The sequence below is a fragment of the Protopterus annectens genome, chromosome 7.part0 (genome assembly GCF_019279795.1).
Source record: "Protopterus annectens isolate FY-2018-M chromosome 7.part0, PAN1.0, whole genome shotgun sequence".
In the NCBI taxonomy this organism is placed as follows: Eukaryota; Metazoa; Chordata; order Ceratodontiformes; family Protopteridae; genus Protopterus; species Protopterus annectens.
Genome location: NC_056739.1, coordinates 768,301,317 through 768,326,807, shown reverse-complemented (window position 1 = coordinate 768,326,807; position 25,491 = coordinate 768,301,317). Strand labels below are relative to the sequence as shown.

At 38.5% G+C, this 25,491-nt stretch overlaps 1 protein-coding gene across 1 annotated transcript in view; it reads left to right on the top strand.

Moving 5' to 3' along the window:
• LOC122806095 (extracellular calcium-sensing receptor-like) overlaps positions 1 to 19,298 on the top strand; it is a 144,553-nt gene extending 125,255 nt beyond the window's left edge. The window contains exon 4 of the mRNA XM_044076332.1: positions 18,391 to 19,298. Coding sequence (XP_043932267.1) covers positions 18,391 to 19,298 — 908 coding nt within the window. The remainder of the gene's footprint in view (positions 1 to 18,390) is intronic.
• The last annotated feature ends 6,193 nt before the right edge of the window (positions 19,299 to 25,491 follow it).

Here is a 25,491-nt window from a genome sequence, read left to right as displayed (position 1 = left end):
TCATCAAGGGTAAATACACCTCAAAACTAGTCAAACAGTATGAATGTCTTGAGATTCTCCATGTACAATTAACCACAGGCAAAATCCCTGACCATATCATAGCTAGCTATAGTTCCCTCACTATGAACCAGGAAAAGCATATAGCACACCTGCACTTACTGGAGTCAGTTGTCATGCAGCCCATCACCTTACTCATGTGTGATTTTAATTATCCTACCATTGACTGAGAAACATGCATGACCACAAACTTGTTAGCTCAGATGTTTTTGGACTTTGTCAGAGCAAATGATCTGGAAAAGCTATTTAGCACACCCACAAGGGGCTCACATGTGCTGGACATAGTACTCACTAACACGGGTAAGCATTGCCAGCCCCCTACAAATACCCCATCAAGCTCAAAATGCTTAAGAATATTTCTAAGACAAATTACCTTCTTCTAACCAATGGTATAAGAAGTTTCAAAGCCCCCCTTGAACATATATAACATGGAGTCCTATGCAAAGGTGTACACTAACACCCTGTATAACCACTTAAGCAGTTAAATAGAATTGGCTGTACCTGACTAGATTAAAACCTAGTCTTGCCAGAAAAACAAGCTCCCTGGTGGACCCCTACTATAAACAGGCTATACAACAACATAGAATTACATTAATTTCCAAAAGCAAGAGGGAACTGGCTTAGCAGAGGAAAAATCCCTCTCTAGCCTAAACAAACAAATTAGAAATATTGTCAAGTCCTACAAAGCTAATTACAAAGCAAAACTATTCTCCCTAGTTAAGGATAATCACAAAGCATTTTTTAACTATGTCCAAAATCTAAAAGGGAACACCCAGTTATGTGCTAATAGTCAACCTGCTAGCTGACAGATCTGGAGAAAATTTCACCCCCTGTCCCCTCCAGTCATCCCCCAAAGAATAACGACCACTATTTCTCAGCCTATAATCTCAAGAGAGCAGGTGATATTGGCAGTCTCCAAGGCCAAAAACCAAAAACACAGCATCTATGGGACCAGACAACATCCCAGCTTGCCTTTTAAACAAGATGTAGCAGACCTACATGGATCCCTGTTTAACTACAGCCTGCAGACTGGCTATGTTCCAGCAGACTGGAGGACAGCAACAGTAATGCCTCTGCACAAAGGGGGACCAACAACCAACCTGGAAACTATAAATCTATAAGCTCGACTAGCCTCATCTGCAAGGCCATGGAAATAATCAATATCGACAAGGACATTGGTAATCTCTAAACTCTGGACCCAACCTAATTCAGATTCATTAAGGGTAAATTATGGCTGTTAAACCTGGCTGACTTCTTTGAGAAAGTCACAAAGGTACTGGATGAGTGAAAGACTGTGCATACCACCTACCTTGACCTAGCCAAGGCATTTGACACAATCCCCCACTCAGGTATTAGGGAGAAACTCTCCCAATTGGGTATTAAACACCTATGTCACCAGATAGGTAGCCAATTGGCTCACCAACAATACTGCTAAAGTGGGTGATTCATCTCTAACAAAAGACCAATCACCAGTGGTGTACCACAGAGTTCTGTGCTGGGCACTTTACTGTTCAGAATTTATTTCTCTGAAGTCCGGGCAAACATGGATCGTCTGCGGCTGACCAAGTTCACTGATGATTGCAAATTATGAGTAATCAATGAGTCCTCCAGTGATGCTAATATACTGTAGAAGGGGTTAATATGAACAAATGGTTAGTGTCAAAGCAATGGATTGAAGCTAAATGCAAAAAAAAAAAAAAAAGCATTATTCCATTTGGGAAAGCTAACATACTTGCTAATTACAATATAGACAGCATCCCCCCAAGTGTAGACCCAGTGGATATGATCTGGGTACTCGGGTTGATAGTAATCTGAACTTCGATCACAATGTATCCACAGTGGTAAGGAAATCCTTCTGTGTGACACATCATACATAAAGACATCAATCTATGGGTGTTATAATTCATACTCGGCCCTCATCAGACCGGTATTGAGTACAATGCTCCCTTTTGTATTTATCTCACCAGACCTGCAACAGCTGCAGAGACCACAGAAGTTTCTTACAATGAAAATACAGAGGACACAAAACAAGTCCTACACAGAAAGACTGAAAGCTGTATTCTGTCTCCTACAGGCTTTTGAGGGGTGACCTGTGCCTGGCTTACAGGGCAGTCTCTGACCCAGCCTTGATGGAAGTACTACACATTCATAAATCAAACTGCATGAGGGCCACTCAATCCAGGGATCTTAACCTAAGCTCTGACATGAACAAATCATGCTGAAGCAATAGATACATCTTCAGAGACTACCACTTCTCTGGAACAAGCTTCCCGTTCATGTGAAGCAGAGCTCCTCCCAGACCCTCTTCAAAATCAAACCTAAATCAATAGATAGATGATGGTAAATTCACTCATGGGGTGGTCCCCATGTCCCCTCATGAACAGAGGCAGTTGGTGTTAATTACCATAGACACATGCCTCTGTAAACTCCACTCACGTAACTATGGACAAATGGGACAACTCAGGATAAATATGGCTAGGCTTCTAAGGGCTCTTGGGCCATTAGCCTAGTAAACTCCTATGAACCTATGAGTATGTTTGCAGTAGGAAGATGTGGAGAGTCTTTGACAGTGTTGACCACTATGTGTAGCCTGTGTTAAAATGTGTAGTAATAGATGGACGATTGTGCAACACTCTTTTTTGTTGCACTTGACCCAGAGTAAATGAAATCTTGCATTGGTTCTACTAGCATTGAAAGGCGGACATTTGGCTTGTTCTTCCCCTGTATGGGTATATGAGGCTACCTCCATATGATAAGTGGTGTTGGTGTTTTTTTGGGGAGTGAGGGGTTTGTGGATGGCAAGTGCTGTCCAGGTTGATTGCAAAAGCATCTATACTCAGGATTTTGTGATGTTTTGTGCAGTCGATGGTATTGATAAGCTGGGTAGTCGACAGCTATGCTCTGTTGGTTGTTTTTCAAGAGCTGCTTGCTAACTAGTTTGACAACAGTAATTAAGATCACACCCATTTCAAGTTTCAGGTGAGATTGGTTGCAGTTTAGGTTGAGAAAGTTTTACCTTATGCTACTACAGTTTCACAGGCGGGGTTTCTGAAGGGGAATTCTTTCATGGAACACTGGGCATTTCTTTTGAATTTTTTTCACCTGGGTTGAAAGGAAATGATGGAGATAATGATGATTATACTGATGGATATGCAAAAAAATTTTTTTTAGTGTAAACTGGAATTTTTAGATGTCCTTCTGTTCTGCAGTATTCATTACAGTAGGGAGGTTGCTGCCTGCAGCGCCGCCATCTGGCCAGTATACCAAAGTCTTTGCTCCAGGAAGGTACGTGTAACATCCCTTGCCAGGGCCATAAACCAACGTAGTTTATTAAAGTGATGTCTGCCCATACCTCTTCAGAATTTCTCTGCCGGAGTGAATGTCAGACTCCTGTTTGCCAGTTCCAAAAGCAGATCGTATTTTTTTCAGATGACTGGTTACAGTTTTCACTCCAGACCAGATGAACGCTTCATCAACCGATACAGATAAGTGCACTGTTGGGTTTTTCTTTGCCTTTAGATTACTGTTAAGACATACGTGTCAACTAGAAAGTGGAAGTGTGCTTGTGGGAGGCAAATTCCTCACAAGGCCATGCATGAGAAGTGTGTATTTTGCTTAGGCAAGGACCATGACCATACGTCCTGCCCCATTTGCAAATCCTTCATCCCCAAGACACTTTTTTCTCCACTGGCTACCCCCTTTGAAGAGAAAACAAAAAGTTAAACATCCTGAACCTCAACCAGTTCTTTGCTGGAAAGTATTTTCACAAAGTCTCTTTAAGGCATTTCAGGCTTTGCAGACACAACAATTACCTCCTGCCCCCTCTCCTCAACCACCTTTAGAGGTATCAGATGAAGACTACTCTTCTTCAGAGGAATCCATTACTTATGAATCACAAATATATTCCCCCAAAAATTTCATTACCCCAGAGGAGAAGGACTCCATTACTCCTGAGTCGCCAGGGGAAAGATTCACCTTTGGAGACACAATATCCTTCTTGAGGGAGCATTTTAAGTGGCAGGCATTAAAAATATCTGACACCAAGAAAAGGTACTTTGACCTTTTACAAATGGAGCGACCATTTCCTTCTGCTGTGCCACAATTGCTACCTGCTTTCCAGGATGCATTTTTGGCTGTTTCTCAGTCCCCAGACTCACAAACTCCACCCTAAAAATGCCCTGACCCCTTCTATAAGGTCCCCAGGAAACTCAGTTCCTCCTTAAAAATCTTCCAGCAGACCCAGCAGTTATTGCAGTCTGTGCTGACAAAACATCAAGACAATTGCCTTTTGCTGCTCTATACCCCATGGATAAAGACAAAAAATTCATGGACAGACTAGGGAAGAAAGTGTATACCTCCCCTACTCTGGCTATACGTGCTCTCAACTATCAAACACAAATGGCTAGATATGTCCCGGATACCATCGCCGAAGCTTCTACCCTCTTCTCTGAGGCCCCTGACTCCCAAAATAAATCCCAAATCAACATCCTGCTTTCTACAGCATCCCAAGTGATTAGGCACTCTATTAAGTGAAGTTATGATGCTGTGGAAGCCTCATCTAAATATGCTGCATCAGGATCAGTTTTGAGGTGATATTTCTGGATGAGGCTTCAACCTCTCCCTATGGATGTACAAACAAAATTGCTTGAAGCACCCCTGAACAATAAGCCCATTTGGCCAAGCTTCAGCAGAGCTTCTCAAATCTCTTCAAGAAACGGGAAAAGCACTACAAATCCTTAAACATTTACTGGTATCCCCTGCACCCAGATGTGTATATATTAGATTGAACATTCAAAAGTTTGACTATCATATGGTTGACACCATATGATCAAATTTTTGAAAGTTCAAACGCTTTAATGGAGATCTCCATACAGCACGGAATGGGACGATTTCCCTTTTCTGCATTGTAGTGCGATCTCAGGAGTTGGTATATTTAAAGAACCGGGGGTTAGGGGGACACAGCCCCCCATGTAGGGGGTGCAGGGGGGCTTGCTATCCTGCTTAAAATATTCAGGTAGGTTATTTGTGTAGTTTATTTATTTTTTATTAGATATTACAACTTTTAAAAGTTTGATCATGTGGTTTCAACCATATGGCAGTCAAACTTTTGAAAGTTCAATTATCTAATATAGACCCTACCCAGATACCACAGGAACTACCCACAAAAAACTTCTTTTGTTAGACGACAGTCCTTGCACTCCAGTCCTCAGTCAAAGGACGTAGACAACCAAGGAAAAGCTCTATTCCCAGGTTTCCCACCAACTCTTCCACTACACCCTTTCGGAGTCAGTCTGACCAATCCAGACCACCTCCATTATGACTTACAACCTTTAGACCCAAACACCCCCCTATCCCTTCATCTCACCCTCTCCCTACCCTCTTGGTGGAGAATCACATCAGAACAATGGGTCCTCTCCATCATTCAAATGGGATATTTCATGACTTGGTGGATGTTACCACCCTTCCAGGGTATCCCCCAACCACCAAAAAACCAAACCCTCCTTTTCCCACCCATCATTCAACAACTCCTAGCTCAGAGTACCATAGAACAGGTACTCTGCCCACAAAGAAACATAGGCTTCTACTCCAGAATGTTTCTGGTACCAAGGAGAGATTGCCCATGGAGGCCAGTCCAAGACTTATCTTTCCTAAACCTTTTCCTCAAGGTACCTAGCTTCAAAATGATTACCTTACCCCTGCTGTTACCATTCATACCAACACAGGATTTCATAGTAGCCCTGGATTTGAAATATGCCTACCTGCACCTTCCTATACATCCAGGTTACAGGAAATTCCTCCACTTTGCAATAGGTTCTTGCCATTTTCAATTCTTTGCCTTGCCCTTTGGACTATACATTGCTCCTCAAGTATTCACAAAGTGGCTAGCTCCCTTCATTGCTCACTGCAGGACTCAGGGTATACAGATATACCCATATCTAGACAACCTGCTCATCCTTCATCAAGACCACCAAGTTCTTCTTCTCCACCTACAACAGAAAACTTCCACCTTGACTCAATTAGGGTTTGTCATAAACCACAAAAAACTCTCACCTGACCCCCTCTAAACACTTAGTTTTCTTGGGATGCAGGATCAGAGCAGACAGAATGAAAGACTTCATCTCAGACCAAAGAATCCTAGACCTTTGTCTATACTTCAAAAAATTACTCATCCACTCCTCCTTGACAGTTCAGGAATTCCTGAGAATATTAGGGCACATGACATCCGTTATACCCATGTTACCTCTGGCAAGACTCCATATGCAAAAAATCCAGTGGATCCTAAAATATTTATAGGGACAACACTCCCAGCCCCTGGACTCACCACTTCCTTTAATTCTGTTTATGAAGAGGGAACTCCAGTGGTGGGTTTCAGCACCTCACCTCAACCAAGGAGCTCTCCTACAGGTTCCACCCCCCCCCCTACAACAGGTCTCCACAGATACATTGGACATGGGGTGGGTGTAGTGCTTCTAATAAACCAGAATCAATTCTCTGTGTAAGACAGATGGTCCAACCTAAGACAAAAGGACCATATTGACATCAAGGAAATGAGGGTATTACTGTTAGCCCTACTAACATTCAAATCAGCTCTTCAACCAGGAACCCTAAAAGTAATTACAGATAATATGACTGTCCTGTGATACATAAACAAGCAAGGAGGAACAAAGTCCTACCTTCTTTGCAGCCTGGCCATCCAGATATGGAACCTAGCATCATCACTCCAGATCCACCTGGTAGCAGTATATATTCCCTCAACAGAGACTGTTATGGCAGAACTTCAACTACTTCTCATGAATGGATGCTTCAGACAGAAGTATTCCTGGACCTTATCCACAGGTGGGGTATTCCACAAGCAGATCTCTTTGCCTCCCCCGAGAACAGACAGATGCCCAGCGTCTGCACAAGGGACCCACATCCAGAATCTTGGAAAGTGGATGCAGTCTCCTTTTCTTGGGAGGGAATGTAACTTTACACCTTCCCTCCCTCCCTCCCTTCACTCTGATTCAGAAAGTCCTCCTGAAAATACAGAGGGACAAAACCAAAATCCTGTTGGGGACCCTGTTTCCCCTCCTCCACTTACTAGCCAAGGGCAATCATCACAGGTTACCCCACTGAATAGACCTGCTCATGCAGGACATGGGATCTCTACTACACCCTCAGGTGAACAATCTGAAACTGACCTTATGGGTGATAGGGTTCTAATCCCCTACAGACACCTATTCTTAGAGGACATACTCGATGTTCTGCAGGAGGCCAGAAAACCTAGTACCAGGAGAAATTATGCATCTAAATGGGGCAGATTTTCCAAGTGGTGTCAACAGTTATGGTAAATTCTTACTATTTTTTTCATACAGATGATTGTGTTAGTATATAGATTTAGGAAAAGGGGCAAGCTATGGTTTCTCTCTTTCCCCAACCTTCTTTCTTATACCTATGGCTTAGACAATTAGCAGCATTTTAAGAGGTAACACTGTTGTGAAGGAGTGCAACAGTGTTAAACTGTTTGTGAATTACAGCATGACATTTTTGCATTCCTTTTTCCAGGAGTGCTGGAGATTTTTGATAGGTTTGGAAGAGATTCAGTTTTGCGTTTTCATCGAAAAAAAAAAAGTTAATTGTTATTTAGATAGCTGGGGAGGAGGAGATAATAATGATCCTAGGGAGAAGATAAGTGTTTGTGAGCTAAAGTTTGCCCATTAGTGAGGGAGACAGAAGAACTAGGTTGATCTGCATGCATGAGTGATATGGTAGTGAAGTAGCTGTTTGTGATAGATATGTGTAGAGAGGTGGGGAGAGGGTTAGTAAAAGAGTATGAATGAAAAAGAACAATGATGGTTCAACCATGCCTGATTTTAGGAACAGTTAATATGGCCTAAAGGATGAGAGGTTTAGAAAAAAGAGAGTTTGCAGTGGGAGCAATGGGAGAAAATGAAAGAGGGAGACAGTAGAGAGAGCTTATCAAACAGACTGAGGAATGTACCAATAGGGATATTAAGATCTGAGTGTGCTGGAGAGGCAGTGATAATACTAGATACAGAGAACCAGCATTCGTAGTTCATGCTGAGGAGGAGTGGTCATTTATGGATAGGTAAAATTAGAAAATGGGAAGGTTTACTGAGAGTCTCATAGGTCTGGCTGATAGTAATGCACTTTGGGAGCTTCATGAAATCCAAAATAAATGTGTCTGGTGAGTAGGCGACTGATTAGACTATCAGCTGGTAATCAGCAACATAAGAAAGGATACAGTAAGTAGGGGAAGAAGGAATGGCAGTGGAGTGAGTAGATACTGGATAAAATTGTTTACTTTAAAGTCATGCTGGGTGATTTGGGATGAAGGGAGATCATAGGATCATAGGATCCTATGAGGTTACTAGGTTAATGGCACTAGGGTCCTTACAAGCCTAGTCAAGTTCAACCCATGTACCCAAGGGTGTCTGGTTCAAGCAGACACTAAAATCAAAACTATTTGCCCCTGTACAAGAGGGATACAGGTGGAACCCCCTGGTTGAATTTCCAGTTACCCATCCAGTCTTCCAAACTGTACTTAAATACAGCCAATGAGAGACTTTGTTTAACATGAATAGGAAGCTTGTTCCAAAGGTGGGGCAAGCTCTGTGAGACAAATCTTTCTCTCCAGCAAGTTCTGTTGAAGTCACATACCAGGTTAAGGTCCTTTGATTGAGTGACCCCATGTGCCTATTTGATTTGTGAATGTGCAGCATGTCCATTAAAGCTTGGTCAGAGATTGCTGTATATGCAAGGCACATGTTGCCGCTGAGCAGTCTGTATGACACAGAGCAAAGTGACAACAATTTCAGTCTGCCTGCATAAGACAGATCTTGAAGACCCTCAATTTTCTTTGTAAGGAACCTTTGTGGTCTCTCCAATTGCTGCAGGTTTTTGGAAAGAAACCTACCAAAGGGAAATCTGTATTCTATTATTGGCTTGATGAAGGAAGAATACAGGGGGTTATAACCTCTTTTTTTTCTGGAGCCAATGCCCTTATGAGATGAGCAATAAAAAATGCCCTTTTTACCACTGTGGAGACATGGTGATCAAAGTTAAGGTTGCTGTCAAACTGTGTGCCCAGATCTCTCACTATTGGCTGTATACTTAGGGTATAGCTATTGATGTGGTAGTCTTCAGGAACATCACCTTTGCTGAAGGGGCATTTTTTTACATTAAGTTTAAGACCATGACTTTGGCACCAGTTTGCGTTAGACCTTCTTGCAGGATATTGACATCACCAGGGGTTTCAATGATTGCTCCCAATTTGCAGTCATCAGCAAACTTTGTCAGCCACAGTCTTTTGTTTTAGCCTGTACTTCAGAGATGTAGATTCTAAACAGTAGGGGTCGCAGGACCTGTCACTGTGGAACACTACTGGTTACAGGTCTGCTGAAGGAGGTGGAGTCCCCTATTTTGACAGTACGATTTCTATCAGTGAGCTAGTTTGCAATCCACCTGACAATATAAGGGTTGATACCCAGCTGGGTGAGTAATGATGCCTGAGTGGGAGATTGTGTCAGAGGCCTTGGCTAAGTATAGATAGGTCACATGCACATAGTTGCCCTCATCTAGGACTTTGGTGACTGTCTCGAAAAAGTCCACCAAGTTTAACAGGCATGATCTCCCCTTGACAAAGCCAAACTGGGTGGGGTTGAGCATTTGAAGATTTCCTATATCTCTGTTAATAAAGTCCATGATGATTTGTTCCATGACTTTGCAGATAAGGCTGGACAGGCTAATGAGTCTATAGTTCCCAGGGCCCATGGATGCACCCCCTTTGTGCAAAGGGATGACAGCAGCTGTTTTCCAGTCCACTGGGACAAAGCCAGTGTTTAGGCTGTGATTGAAAAGCGTGCTCAATGGTGATGCTAATTCCTGTTTTAACTCATGTAGAACACAACTTAGGATGGTCTGGTCCCATAGAGGCTGTGTTTTTGGCCTCGGAGAGGGCATATAAGACCTGCTCCTTGGAGATATTAGGTGGAGGACAGGTGTTAGGGATGATTTGGAGTATATGTGGTAGGGACGGGGAGTGAAATTTTCACTGAACCTGTCAGCTAGTGGGTTTGCTATATCCAGAGGTTCTATATATGTAGTACCATTAACTAAGAGTTCAGCGCAAATCTGGGCCTTACCTTTGAGGTTACGAATGTAACTAAAGAATGCCTTCTGATTATCCTTAGGTAAGCTAATTTGGATTTGTAGTTAACTTTGGAGGACTTCACTAGGAGTCTTATTTGCTTGTTTAAGCTGAGGAGGGTTTTCAGTTTTGAGACTGTTCCTTCTTACTCTTAGATAGCAGTTTCATTCTCCTATTGTATAGCCTATTAATGACAGTCATCCACCAGACAGGTTTGTTTTTCCTTGAAGATCTTGCTTTGGTTCTATCAGGTATGGCGGAGTCAATATATTTGTACAGGTGCTCATATAAAGCATTGGTGTATAACTCAACATAATTGTCTGTTCCATCAGTGGGGGGAGGGTCTATGAAGCTATTTATGTCATCATTTAAGAGGTTGTAATTGGCCTTGGAGAAGTTTTTTAGTCTAGTTGTTGCTAAGGGTGTGTTCTGTTATAGTTACTTCTAGTGAAACTTATTTGTGGTAAGATCTCACCAGGGATGGCCACACACTGGGGGTGGTGCAGCAGTCCCCTATGTTGGTGAGCATCAGGTCCAGGATGTTTGAGCCCCTTGTGGGTGTGTCAATCAACTGGTCCAGGGCATTGGCATTAACGAAGTCCAGGAACCTTTAGGCAAGTGAGTTATAACATGTATAATTTACACAGTCTATGGACAGGTAATTAAAGTCACCAAAAAACAGGGTGTTTGGTTGTATCTTGATCACATCAAGTAGATACAAGTAGGCTGAGTGGATGTCCTGATTCATGGAGGGGGTCCTATAGCTGGCAATGACCTGAAGAGGGGTGTTACCTACAGTCAGTTACACCTGAAGTAATTCAAGGGAATCATGCTGTTTAACTAATCTCGAGGAGTATTATCTTTAATGAATACTGATACACCACCTCCTTTAGTTTCATGCCTTCAGTTTGTGGTCTGAACACATGGAAGGAAATGTAACCTGGTATAACTGAGGTAAGATCTCAGTGACTGCACTAATGTCAGCATCTTCCAGGGTACGGACTGCTTCCAGTGAGAACATGCCAGAGGGATAGATTCCTGTCCCAGAGACTTCCCATACTCTGGAATAAACTACCTATCTATATCAAACAAAGCTCCTCATTAGCACTCTTCAAGAAAAATCTTGATGATTGGATGGGAAATAGGAAATTCACCCTGGGGATCACCTCTGTGGCTCTGCACGACAGTGGCACAGGAAAATAATTTTCTTGGGTGGCAAAAGCCAGCGTACCTTTTTGACTGGGCTTGTATAGGCCCCAGGGCCAATAGCCTAGTACCTACCTATGAACCTATGAACCTATGAAGTTTCTGGTTTAGACTCCTAGTGTTTAGCAGCAAAACCTTGAGGTTGTTTTTAGAGGGTATTTTTACTTCGGGAATTTTGTTTATGTGACATTGCCTACAGAAGGCACTATGGGGATGGCAACAGCCTTAGCCAGCAACCAAAATCCCAGGGGTGACAGATGACCATCTCTGGCAAAGCATAGAGGTCTATCAATTATGTCATCCCAGGCTGACAGATACTGGATCCCCTCTGAATGACACCAGAAACAAAGCCAACTGCTGAAGTCAATCATTTTTTGTTTGTACTGAGGTGTCATCCTAAGCAAAGGTAAAATGCTACTTAAGGCTAGGGACATACCTGTCTGAGACACGTAATTTGAGATCTCAGTGAAGTCTGTCTTCATACAGTCCAGTGAGGTACATCTCAAGTCGTTCACACCAACATGAACTATGATGGAGTCATAACAGTGTCTGTTGGTGAGAGACTTGAGTGCATGTCTGGTGTGGCAGATTCTGACACCCGATAGACAGCTGACTATGACCATTTCCTTATCCAACCTGGTGAAATCGACATCTGTGTGTCTCACAACTGAGTCGCTTTTAACTAAGATGTTTGTTTTTGTATTATTTCTTAGGGGCTGGACTGGTGAGACACTGGCATGTGATATATTATGTTTAGTGTGTTCTGCAGAAGATGTATTATGTGAATCATGCTTGTGTTTGTGTTTGGGAGGTGTCTGATGTTTAGGTAAGCTTCTTGTAAGGACCTTGGCATATGCAGGTTTATGTGTTGCTGGTTTGGTAGGTGCAGGAGGTGAGGTATGCATGTTGACAATCTGCTTAGTATCAGATGGACTGACTGGCGAGTGAGAGAGCCTGGATTCTAGGTTCTTGATATAGATTCATCTCTAGCTTAATGAATTTCTGTGGACTAGAAATGGGTTGTCAGTGTATATGAGGCAATTTCTATGTTGCCTCAGGATGCCCATGTCCAAAAGGCTGGCTGGAGAAACTGTGGGAAATTGCCCATCAATAATGCTAGGTAAGCTGATGTGGTCAGGAAAACAGGAAGAGGACAGGAAGGAACAGGTAAAGTAGAGAACAGGAGAAGTGGATAAAAAATATGAAGGGTTAGTGGGTAGGATCTGTGTTGGTACCTCAGGAGCTTCGCTAAATGTATCACTTGTCATTGAGGGACAATCATAAGAACACACCAATGGAGTACCCTTTTTCAGGCAAAAGTGTTTGCTTCTATAACCACCAATGATGCCCACCTCTGTGCAGAAGTGAGCAATGCACAGACATGGTGCTATGTAGAAAATGAACACAAATTGATATAAATAAATTAACCAGTAAAAAAGCTGGAAACTGATCCCTGTTCCAGCAATTTTCAATCAGATGAGTTCTAACTGCACACTCCTTCCACTATGGTGCAGGGGAACCCTCTCCAACAAAAGGTGGTGTGGTTTAGTGCTCAAGTTATACAAACAGAACTAGGGTCATCAGGTCTGAATCTAGTCTATGCTACAGGAAACAAAGTGCAATAATTTCAGAACATAAAAAAACAGTTCAAATAAGCAGTGATATGGTAAAAATGCAGTTCAAAAGTGCAATATACAGTTAAAAAGTTTACTTAAGTTTTGCAGAGATCGGCAGATGGCTTGGATTTACATACGTAGCAAATGAGAGAAAACTGATTTAAACAAATTAATCAATTAACCAATAAAAAGCTCAAACTTGAGCCCTGTTACTGCAACCTTCAATCAGACAAGTTCTAATTGCACACTTATGCCACTATGGTGCAGGAAACGCTCTCCAACAAAAGATGGTCTGGTTTAGTGCTCAAGTTATACAAACAGAGCTAGATTCAGCAGGTGTGAATCTAGTCTATGGTATAGCAACCAAAGTGCACCAAATTCAGAAAAAAATTCAAATAACTATGCACAATAAGCCTTCAACCAGCAATTTCCAACTTAGAAGGGCAGAAGCTACCCTCTCTTCCTATAAGAGTGTAGACCACAAATCTTCTTAATATAAAATAACTGGCCTGAAGCCCAAGTGCTTTAACCAGAAGTAAGACACTTTTAGAATAACAGACACAATAAGCCTTCAACCAGCAATTCCCACCTTAGAAGGATGTAAGCTCCCTCTCCTGTCACAAAATTGTAGACCACAAACCTTCTTAATGTAAAACAATGGCCTGAAGCCCAAGTGCTTAAACCAAAAGGCTTTGAATAACAGTTATAATTTAATCAGGCTACTAACAAGCAATATTAAATGCAGCAGAATGAATGCAATTGAACACATAAGAACAAGCAGCAAAAGCAAAATAAAGTAATCAAGTAGGAAGAAACACCAATACAGTAAAAGCAGCTGAATAAAATGCAATTTTTTAGCTTAAGTGGGAAGTGAGGAAACAGAAGATAATTCAAGGTTGAGAAACTAAGGGCGTGGGCCTTCCCAAATGATCTCTCTGTACTCATTAGACTGAGATGATGAGATAGAACTGGAAGGAGTGTCCAAAATCAGATTTATAGTAGGGGTGGGCAATTTAAAGCTACCATGTTTAAGAACACAACAACTGGGCAGGTGAGAGGGAAAAGTAAAATGCAGCCAAAGATCAGCAGTATATTCAGGCAGAGTACATCAAGCAGGCCAACACACATTTCAGCTAAATAGAGATATTTATAAAAAAAGAGCAATGCTGTTTTTTCAGCTCCTCCCACTAACTAACTGATGTTATTCACAGTTTGGAAAGGAATTCTTTGCTAACTTTTTAAATGACACTAGCCAAGACGTCTTAAAACTCCAACAGAACCTAAAACAAAACAAATATAATGCAAGAATAACATACACAATAGAAGTGACTACACCTTAAACGAAAATCTTAAATTCAAAATAAAATTCAGCCAGAGATCAGCAATATTCAGGCAGAGTACAGGAAAGAAACCAAACCTGATGGAAGGAATGGACTTTTGGGGATATCAGTTGAGTGATGCATAATGAAGGGATATGTATTATTATGAAGGATACACCATCATTAGGAAACTGAAAATGGTTGGGCTAGTTTATGATTTTCAACTTAGGCCTTGCATCGATGGTATATAATGCATAAGTGAACAGAAGGGGAAGGCTGATGGTAGAAGGTGGTGGGCAGGAGGTGTGAAGATGAAGGTATTGATAATTTGCATATATGATGGTTTTATCCTGTAGTGTGTGTGATACTGGTTTGCATTTTTCATTTTTGTTCTACACGTCTATTATCATCACTTTCTGACAATATCTTGTTATTAAAGTTTACTTTTTTCACTAGATCATTGTCTGATGTGGATTTCTATTGTACTCTTTATTCTTCTGTCTGCTGTGTATGAATCTTTTGTATACATTTAATAAAAATGAAATACAAAAAAACTGTCAACGTGACTTTTGACCCATTGTGCATTAGCATAGTCATAAAGAATTAAATTGCACTTCAAGTGCTCTAATACCAGGGAACTCATCTAAAATATTAACATAATACAAGAATCATACACTGATGTTTGAGAAATGCAAATTAACAAACACATCTGCTCTGTTACCCTTATTACATAAAACATACCTACCTACAGTCATTTATTACTTGCTTTGTGGTCTCACTGTTGAGATCCTCTCTTTATGTGTGAGACTTGTGTACTGTCTCAAGGCTAGCTGTGATTACCCACACATGCATACTTGTATATACAGGTAACTTGCAGAGATGCAAATAAAGGCATTAATAGGTGAAAAAGTTTTAAGATTTTAAATTGACATTATTTTCAAATGTTTCTAGATTAAAAGTGAATATCACTGCTGGACTGTTTTCTCTAATTGAATGTTATCTGTTTATTCAAGTCACAAAGTTTTTCTAAATTTACCATAATCAGTTATTAAAATTCTTTGTGGTTTGCAAGATCTTCTCATATTTTATGACAAACATGTTTTTGTGAAAAGTTGTGGTGGATTGGAGATACTGAACTCCTAAGTTTACTATTAACTTTCATGTGAAGCAAAATTTTATTTTTTTTATTTTTAAAAAAATAATAATTTTAATTTAAACTTAAAAAAATAATAAAATAAGTTTACTATTAACTTTCATGTGAAGCAAAATTAGTCCACATTTTAGCTTCATGTCCTACTTGAATATTTGATATACATTATGGGCCCACTTATAGTCAAAACTTTTGAAATCTCAGAATATTTCTACAGTATCATTACATTTATCCTTCAGGGATAACTTCCACAAGCTGAATTTGCCTCTAGTTTTAAAGATTCTATTTATGTTCTCTATTAATGTTACTTGAAGCTTTACTTATCTGCAAGCTGGCATATGGAACCCTAATATTTTTAACAACAATTCTAGAATTAAGTCTCAACTTTTTCCTTTAATAACGTTATAGAAACTTTCTGACTTGCTTAATACTCCTAATTTCCTCATTCTTAGGCTTTTTGGAGCTAGGCCTGTCATTCAGATGTACACCTATTTTGAATTATTTATTTATTGCATCTGTTGACTGGGAAGGTCCATATGGGCACAGAATACCGTTTTCATAGGATGCCCAGGGATTAAAGCTCCAAATGACACATATTATAGATTATACAAAGTGGATGGCAAAAACACAGGATATTACAAGTGTATACATAGTCTAGTGAAGAAAGACATTTTGGAAAGTTTTACACTGTATAGAAAAGTCAGCTAATAGTATTTTGAAAAGTCTGCATAGTAATGGAGTCACTGCAGATAGTATAATAAGGCACAGATACAGATTATTGTTTTGTGCAAAGGAAGATGAGGGGCGTAATACAATATACAGACATAAAATTCAGTGGACCAGTAACACTGTATATTTACAGATATAAATTTCCGTGGACCAGTAACACTGTATACTTCAATAAGCAGTTTCATGATAAAGACGTAAAACAGACAAAGTTTTTTTTTGCTAGCCAGCAGCTGATGTGGCAGACTGACATCTGATGGAAAAAGGAAAAGGACTAGACGTGACTGAAAGTATGAAGGAAGAGGAGACGTTGAGGGAAATAAGATTCTGTAGATGAATTTAAAAAGATGGAGTGAGTTGGAAAGTGTGGGGAGTAGTCAGTTATGGTGAATGGGTGACAGTACAGAGAAGAAGGGCTGTGAGAAAGAGACAAGAGGGAAGAAGTTGAAGGGTAGGAAGAAGTGTGGAATTATGATTTAGTTAGGGGTACTTCTCCAGGGTTAGTGTTGTGACTCTAGCTTCTGTTTAAAATGTTTGAGCTGTTGTTCTATTTTTAGAGAGAGGGTATGGTGCTCCATGCTTTGGTGACATAGTCTGAGAATTGACTGGCACCAGCTGTATAGCTGGAGTTAGTGACATGGAGGAACAGTGTTTGGGTTGAGTGTACGGGTCGATTTGGTTTGTATGGCTGCTTCAGAGTTGACAGAGATGGAGAGTTTGTAGATTTATAGAAAAGGTTATGAGTAGTCGCAATTTGGGAGTAAGTTAGTAACTGCAATAGCTCAAGTCAGTTTAGTTGTTTGAGTGCCAGGTAATGGTGGGATTTTGTGCACGACTTACTGCAAACTTTGCTACATTGTGACAGCACTGCTTAGCGATGAGAACTGAGAAACTTGTGGGGCTGAGTATGGAAGTGCCAGAAGCAGTAGGGCAGATGCCAAATGTTTTCTGATTTGATCAGTGAGGAAATGTTTGGCTCTATATAGGGAACCCAATACCTGGTGAGTTTTTCTTTACTGTATGTTGGATGTGGTAGTCAAATTTTAAGCTATTGTCAATGTAGATGCCAAGCAGCTTAGTATGTAGGATGATTTCAATTGTACTATTTGCTCAATGAATATAAAAGGAGGGTTTCTTGTCTGAGAGGTGTCTCAGGGTGAAGAGAATAAGTTTGCATTTCTGAGGTTAACAAAAAGTTTGAATCGGTTCACCAGGCTTCAGTGGATGAGAAGGATTTTTGAGTGTTATGTTGCAGATTGTTAAGGTTTGGGGTATTACATATGAGGATAGCATTGTCGGCGTACTGAATTATAGTGGATGATTTGCAGGCAGCTGGAAGATTATCAACGAAGATGTTAATGTTCTTAAACAATTTTAGCCTTTTTTTTTTGAGAGAAATAATGATTTGACTTGTTCTGTAACTGTTTTAGTAAGGCACATTCAATTTCAAAAGCATATAACATATACCCAAAATAATCCCTTATGCTAATGTTACTCACTCTTCATTATAGGATGTTTATACTTACAAATGTTCTCTCCACTTTGGTTGAAGGCTGTCATGGAAACTGCTGACCTGAGCATTCACTCTTCCAGAGTGTTATATAAGCAGTGCACACTACCTCATGATGTATGTTTTTCTCCAGCAATATTAGTCTCCTGCTTCTCAGATGGTGATAGCTTTTACAACCTCGTTACTAACACTGGTGTTAATACAGTTCACATACGTTTGTAATAAAAAGTGGATTTATCACTGTGGGTTTGTGTAATCAATAAGGTCAAATTCAATTCTTTAATGCACAGCCCCCACATGTTATTCTGTCTATTCGTGTTTGTATGTGCTGTTTGTTGTATTTTCAAAAGTTTAAAAAGGATTATATTTAGGCAGTCATATACTCATTCTGAGTGCTAATTTTTTAAAAGCATTGAGTGTATTCCTCATTTGTTTAAATGTAATTAAGAATGAATAATTTTTGTTCTTATTCTACAAATTAAATTTTCACTTACCTGTTGCGTTACATACTGGAGTGCATGGAACCTCCTATGTCAAGCTTCATTATGGAGAAATCATGATTCTGTTATCAAGTAACTTCAACTAACTTGAATGCATACCTTCTGGCATTTGTACAGCACCAAAGATTAAGCATGTTTATTCTTTTATTTTAACAGATTCCATGGAGTGTATGAAATGCCCTGATGAAAAATGGTCCAATAACAGGCGAGATCAATGCATAGCAAAGGTTGTAGAATTCCTATCTTTTGAAGATGTCTTGGGTTCAACATTGTCTGCTTTGGCCATTTTCTCATCTACCATCCCATCAATTATTCTGATCACATTTATCAAATACAAAAACACCCCTGTTGTCAAGGCCAACAACCGTGAACTTAGCTACCTTCTCCTAATTACCCTGAAATCATGCTTTCTTAGTGCTCTTATTTTTATTGGTCAGCCTACAAAAGTCGCATGCCTTCTTTCTCAGGCTACATTTGGAATAAGTTTTGCTCTATGTGTCTCATGTGTATTGGCTAAAACAATAATGGTGATTATAGCCTTTAAGGCCACAGTACCCAACACTAACTTAAGAAAATGGGTTGGATCCAATTTGGCAAGGCTGATTGTGTTCTTTTGTACAGGAGTGCAGGTCACTCAGTGTATTATATGGCTCTGGACTAGCCCACCACTTCTTGAACAAAACATACAGTCCAGTGCAGATAAAATAATACTACAGTGCACTGAAGGTTCCACTGTATCATTCTGGTGTGTGATAGGATACATGGGTCTACTAGCTATCCTGAGCTTTGTCATAGCCTTTCTAGGGAGACAATTACCACACAGCTTTAATGAAGCCAAATACATCACCTTCAGCATGCTGGTGTTTGGTAGTGTCTGGCTTTCCTTCATCCCAGCATATCTGAGTACCAGGGGGAAGTACATGGTTGCTGTGGAGATATTTGCTATCCTTTCTTCGAGTGCTGGGTTAGTAATCTGTATATTTTTTCCCAAGTGGTACATTATTCTTGTTAGACCTGATATGAACAGCAAATGTTCCTTGATGGGAAAAAGGATACACAATTAGAAATAAAAGAATGTGAGAAAATCTCCAAGTGTATAATTGTACCTTGTTATCTGATGGTTTATTAATTTCATTATCTAAAAAATATAACTTGTCAGTGATGTGTCACTTCAGATTTCAGTAGATTCCAAGGCAAGAAAATAAAGACTTTAATGCAAATACTGTGAAGAAAGGTTACCATAAAATTTCAACAGCCAAAGTCAGAATAATGAATATCCCAAAATATGTAAAAATGTAGGAAATATTTGCAGATCTTTGTGAAATACATCAGACTGGTTCAGCTTAAAAGGAACAACAAAATATAATATGGTTTCCAAGTACACTCAGCCAAGACAGTAGAATACATTTATGATGCTCCCTACTCCAGGCCAGTAATCAAAGAGCCTCAATCCTCACCACTGACACTGGTGAAGGATGGTCACTAGGAACAAAAATGGATATGCACAGTATTTTCAGATGTAGGCCTCTGCTCCAAGCGCAAGTCCCCTTAAGAGCACACAGGGAGCACACTTCAGACCTGAGGCTGGACTCTCTCTCTCTTTCTCTCTCTGTCCAGGCCCCAGACAAGACTCCACACTGACCACTTGGGAGTGCTGTGACCTGTACCAAGTAGCTGACACACAAATAGATACTTGATTTTCACACACACAAACACACACACACACACACACACACACACACACACACACACACACACACACACACACACACACATATATGCATGCACACGTGCACACACACACACACACACACACACACACACACACACACACACACACACACACACACACACACACACACACACACACACACACACACACACACACACACACACACACACACACACACACACCTGGTAAAAGTTGGCACAGAGTTACCAGCTATGCCCTCTCTGTGCACACTATAAGGTAATCTCGCTGCCACCAGTCAGCTACTTTAAGGCTTTTACAAGGGTAGACAGTTATAATAAGTAAAATTAATACTAATACAAATGGTAGAGTTTGAGCAATGCAACAAGCCTTCCAGGGGTGGCCACAGTGTCACTAAAATAAGCATAAGTATTGTTACGATGTTAAAAGTATTCTCTAAAAGACCAGTGATAATGAATGGTATAGACATATTTAATAACAAATAATAAAACAGAAAACATGAGAATACTGAATATCTAGTTAAACACCAAAGTTAAAAAAAAAATAATAACAAAACTAGATAGATTCACACAGATGCAGAAAAACAATACTTAACTAAACTCACTATATTTTTTCTGACTGACTAAAGAATTACTATTCTCTAGTTAAATTACTTGCTATAGCAAGGCAAGATGATGTGTGTTGATTTGTTTACTATAGCAAGGCAAGATAAAGTGTATGATTGTATGAGATATCTGTGAGAGATCTTTCCTGTCAGGTTCTGGAAAATAAAGTGTTGCTGTGAGAATTCTATCATATCTCTCATTAATATCTAAAGAATCATTTCAGTGCTGGTTATAGAATGACTTCACATCTGGTCACCTGATTCTGGTACAATTCATATCCAGACCTAAGATCCATTGTGACATCTGAGAGCTATAAAACAATTTCAAAAACATCTACCCTTCCAAGGTAGCAATTAGTTCACCCCTAGGGACAATACTGTAAGATTCCTAGTCCTGGTTGTCCCAGACATTTTTGTATCTGGCTAGAGTCAGATTTGTAAGATTAAGTCTTTATGGCCTAAACCAGCCCATTTAATTTTCAACCTATTTTTCAAAAGTAGCTGGACTGGGATTAACCTCTTCCCTTCCAGAATTCTCTGTTAAAACATATACAATTAATCAGTTATAATAATACTGACATACATGTATATTTCTTTTCTGTCCAACAGGATCGACTGTTGATGCATTTTTAATATAAGCTACTTTACAAATACATTTTTAACACAAGCATCTGTACAAATCAATGTGATAGTCACATGACATAAAATCCTTTACAAAACTCCAGCTAGCTATGCTGGCATATGTTACACATGCACTGCCCTACTCTCTCTGGCACAGATAGCACTACCTCATATCATCACAACATTATGCTGATTATTGACAAATTAAAATGTCTTTATATATTATTACAATAAATAACATGCTTAAGTGGTGCAATATGCTCAGTGGTTCACATAGTTATAAATATTATTTTATTGTAAATGACTATTAGCCCAATTCTAAAAGACTTGCTTTCTGTGTAAATTACTCCAGTGAAAGCCTACTTTATAGATAGGCCTTACACTGGAGTAAACGATGAGCAAGTCCTTTGGAATCTTGGCCTATGAATAACTCCACAATGTATGAGATAAGAAAAGTTTTCTTCACATTTTGATATTCTAACTGGTTTTATTCAATAATGTTGCCATCAAAAATTCACATGAACATTAAATGTAAGTATAGCTTCTGATACTCCAGATTATGGTAGCCTTTGAAAAATCAAAAATCCTGTTTAAATTAACATTTTAAAAAGTGGTTAACTGAAAAATGCTTACTTATTTAAATGGTTATACCAACAAGGCAGACCAGAGTATTAAATAATGATGTTTTAAATTTTTGAAGTTGTAGTATGCACTCACACTTCAGTATGTCAGAGTGTTGCAAATCTTGGGCACATTTCTAGCCTGTGGATCAGTGAAAGATTGATGACATCAGGCCAGGCTGTAGCTTAGGAGCAGACACATATCATAGTCATGTTAAACATCTGCTTATTTCTGTTTGATCCAGCTACAGGGTTTGCTGTGCAGTTAAGGCGCATGGTCAATCTAAGATTGCAAAGAAGGGTTCTAGAATCTATAACTTCATCATCTGTATGTAGTTAGATATGTAAACAAATATAATGGCAGCATAGCTCTCTACGTCTGTGCTCAAAAATCAGGAATAATGAAAGAAGTAATGCAAGGGTACAAGCCTAAAATCTGGGCATTTTTTTAAATATCACTCTATTTCACTTAGATCATTAATAACACATGTTTTGCATCAATACATTGAGAAATACGCTTTATGTCTGGCATTATGGACTGACTGTAATCCTCCATGATTTATCTGCAACTTAAAAATGTCATGAGGAAGCAGGACAAAACTAATAGGTCCAATCAGTAATGTTCTGCAAAAATCAGGGAAAGCGGAGACCTGTGGTTGGCAGAAAAAAGGATATAAAGAAGGGAAAAGCATAATGTTCAGTGGCTGATTAATCTATGTGGCAGTAATCACATGCTATGGCATAGGAGAGAAAGAACTGCTTCCCAAACTAATTGACACTGACAGAATGAGACAAATACACTGTGCTAGGAAAAAAAACAGCAGATGTTGCCTCATCCTTTTCCCTTTCTGAATTAGTGATAAGCAAGAGTAGTGCAAAAGATACACACAAACAATTCAATCCCTAAAGGTTCTACAAGGCTGAGATCCCCAGACAAGGGATGCTTTGGTATGTGAATTATCAGTGGGATCACAAGATTAGGATTTCTTTTGTTTTTTTGTTTTTTTTTTCTGTTTCTTTGAAAAACTTTTTATTAGATGTATCTATCAAATTGATCACGACAATAATTGTATTTAAAAATTTGTGAGCATAAAAAAGAACAATGTGAGCAAAAACAAACAAGAACAACTAATTGTTGTTCTACTAACAATGAAGACTCTCAAAAATCCTATATATTACAATTGATACAAGAATAGCTATTTTTATCAAGCAGTTCCTTGAAAATCGCTCATGTATTATAATAGGAGGTTATTCTAGTAGATCTTTATTTAATGGTGATAATTTCCAGATGACATAATTTGGTTGCAATATTTGTGAATTCCTTAAAAGAGGGTATAACTTCCTTCTTCTGATTCTTGGTTATAACTTTCTTTGCAATTGATAAAATGGACCACAAAAGAGGGTATTTCATTCTTTTAACACATACAGGAATAGGGGTATAAAAAAGAATTATTGAATTAGATAAAACAAACTTATCCACAAATAAAGCCTGTAAAAAAGATAAAGTTATTCCAATAATGTGCAAGTACAACACAATGAACATGTGTTGCCATACTGTTATTCCAATAATGCAAGTACAACACAAAGAACATGTGTTGCCAATCTGCTTTAAGCTTCTGTTTACATCTCCAACAAACTTCCTTCTTTTTAAACATTATTTCAATTTTATGAGGCATGAAGAAAAATCTATGTAAGAATTTCCAAGTAAAAAGTTTCCATCTAAGAGAAGAAGTTGTCTGTTTGGAAGATATTAAAAATGATTTCTTATCCTCTTCATCTGGAGGTCTGTTATTAATGTAAAATAGTTCCAGTAATTGTCATTGCAACTTTTTGTTTCTTTCCTCTCCACTCTATATAATTTAGATAACATGCTCTCTCCCAGTGTGTTTTGTTATATTACTAGTATTAAAATTACAATTAATTTTGATATAAGATCTCTTACCCTTGGTTGTATTAACTTAATTTTACTTTCTACATATTGTCTGCAAGACTGTACATCCAACCACAAATCTTTGCTAAAATCATATTTACTTATGATGTAATCAATAGAATGCAGTTTTTCAATATTCATTAATTGAAATCAATATATCAGCTTTTTTCTTAGATATATTTATTGTGTCTAACTTTGAAGTGAAATATTATTTTGAGTGTATACTATAGGGAAAAAAGAAAAATCCATGCCTTATATGTCGGATTTCTGTAAATTAAATTTCAAAAAGTATTTAATATGGTAGAAATAAAATAAACATCAGTTGTCTGGTGAGTCCTTTCTGAAAAGTAATCTTTTAGCAACCAATATAAACTGTTGTGTAGTATAAGATTATGATTAGAATTTATGATATGTTTAAATTTTATGAAAAGGCAGTCTAGAAACTCCTTCCACTTGCCTGTATAAATATTATTTATCCAAAGAGATATTGTTTTTATAATTGATGATAAAGAATAAAATTCTAGATGTGGTAGTTCAATCCCCCCTGCTGTCCAGTCCCTTATATGATGATTCATGGCAACTCTTGGTTTGTTGGGGAACCAAAGAAATTTTAATATTAATGTGTTAAATTCCTTATTGCATGTTTTAGATGGAGTTAAAGGTAATGATTGAATAACGTATAAGATTTTTGGTAAAATAATCATGTTAATTATAGATAATCTCTTTCATTGTGAAGAAAAATGTGTTCCATTTATTTATTAGATTCTTTATACTGATTATGTTGTTAGTATAACTATAATTTATTATATAAATTTAGTAAATCTATCATTTAGCCTATCAGAATTGGTATTTATAAGTAGTAATTTTGTTTTGTTATCCTTAAAGTAGAGACCAGTTTTTTTGGAACTCATCCATTGCCTTAAAAACAGCAGAAAGGGAAATATCACTGTTACTCAGTGTCAGAAGAATGCTATAAGCAAATAACTGGATTTTAGAAACCGAATTCACATTTATGCTAATGCCTCTTATGTCTAAATTTGACCTAATAAAATTAGAAAAAAAGTTCCATAATTAGAGTGAAAAGCAGGGGCAAAAGAGGACATCCTTGTTTATTTTCCTTCAAACTTTGCATTGAATCAGAAGTAAAGGTACATATTTTAACATACACAAAACAATTGTCATAAAGAAAGTTTATAAGATGTGTAAAATTTCTTGAAAAATTACATTCCTCTAAGACTAACAACAGATATTTCCAATTCACAGAGTCAAAAGCACTACTAATACTAGAATTCTCTTTCATTTTGTTTACATAGTTAATTGCTGTGATTATTCTTCAGATATTGTCATAAGCATTTCTATTTAGAATAAAACCAGTTTGATACTCAATCATGGAAGGTAGAATATATTTTAATCTATTAGCATGAATTGCCATTAATAATGTATAATCTACATTTTAAAGTGAAAACTGGTCTGTACAAAGATCATTCAGTTGGATCTTTGTTAGTTTTTAAAATTGGGGAGGTAAGAGTATATTTCCAGGAGGGCGGAACTTTTGTTAAGTCTTTAACTAAAGAAAAAAATGTTGTGTAATATGCTTAAGGCTTCTTTAGGCAGTAACTTGTAGAGTTCTGGTATAATTTCATAATTACCTGGTGCTTTGTTAGGTTTTAAAGGTTTAACTTGTTAATTTCAGTTTGAATTTCAGACATTGAGACAGGTTTATAAATTAACTTTGCTTGGTCATCAAATAATTTATTTTTTACATAAAGTT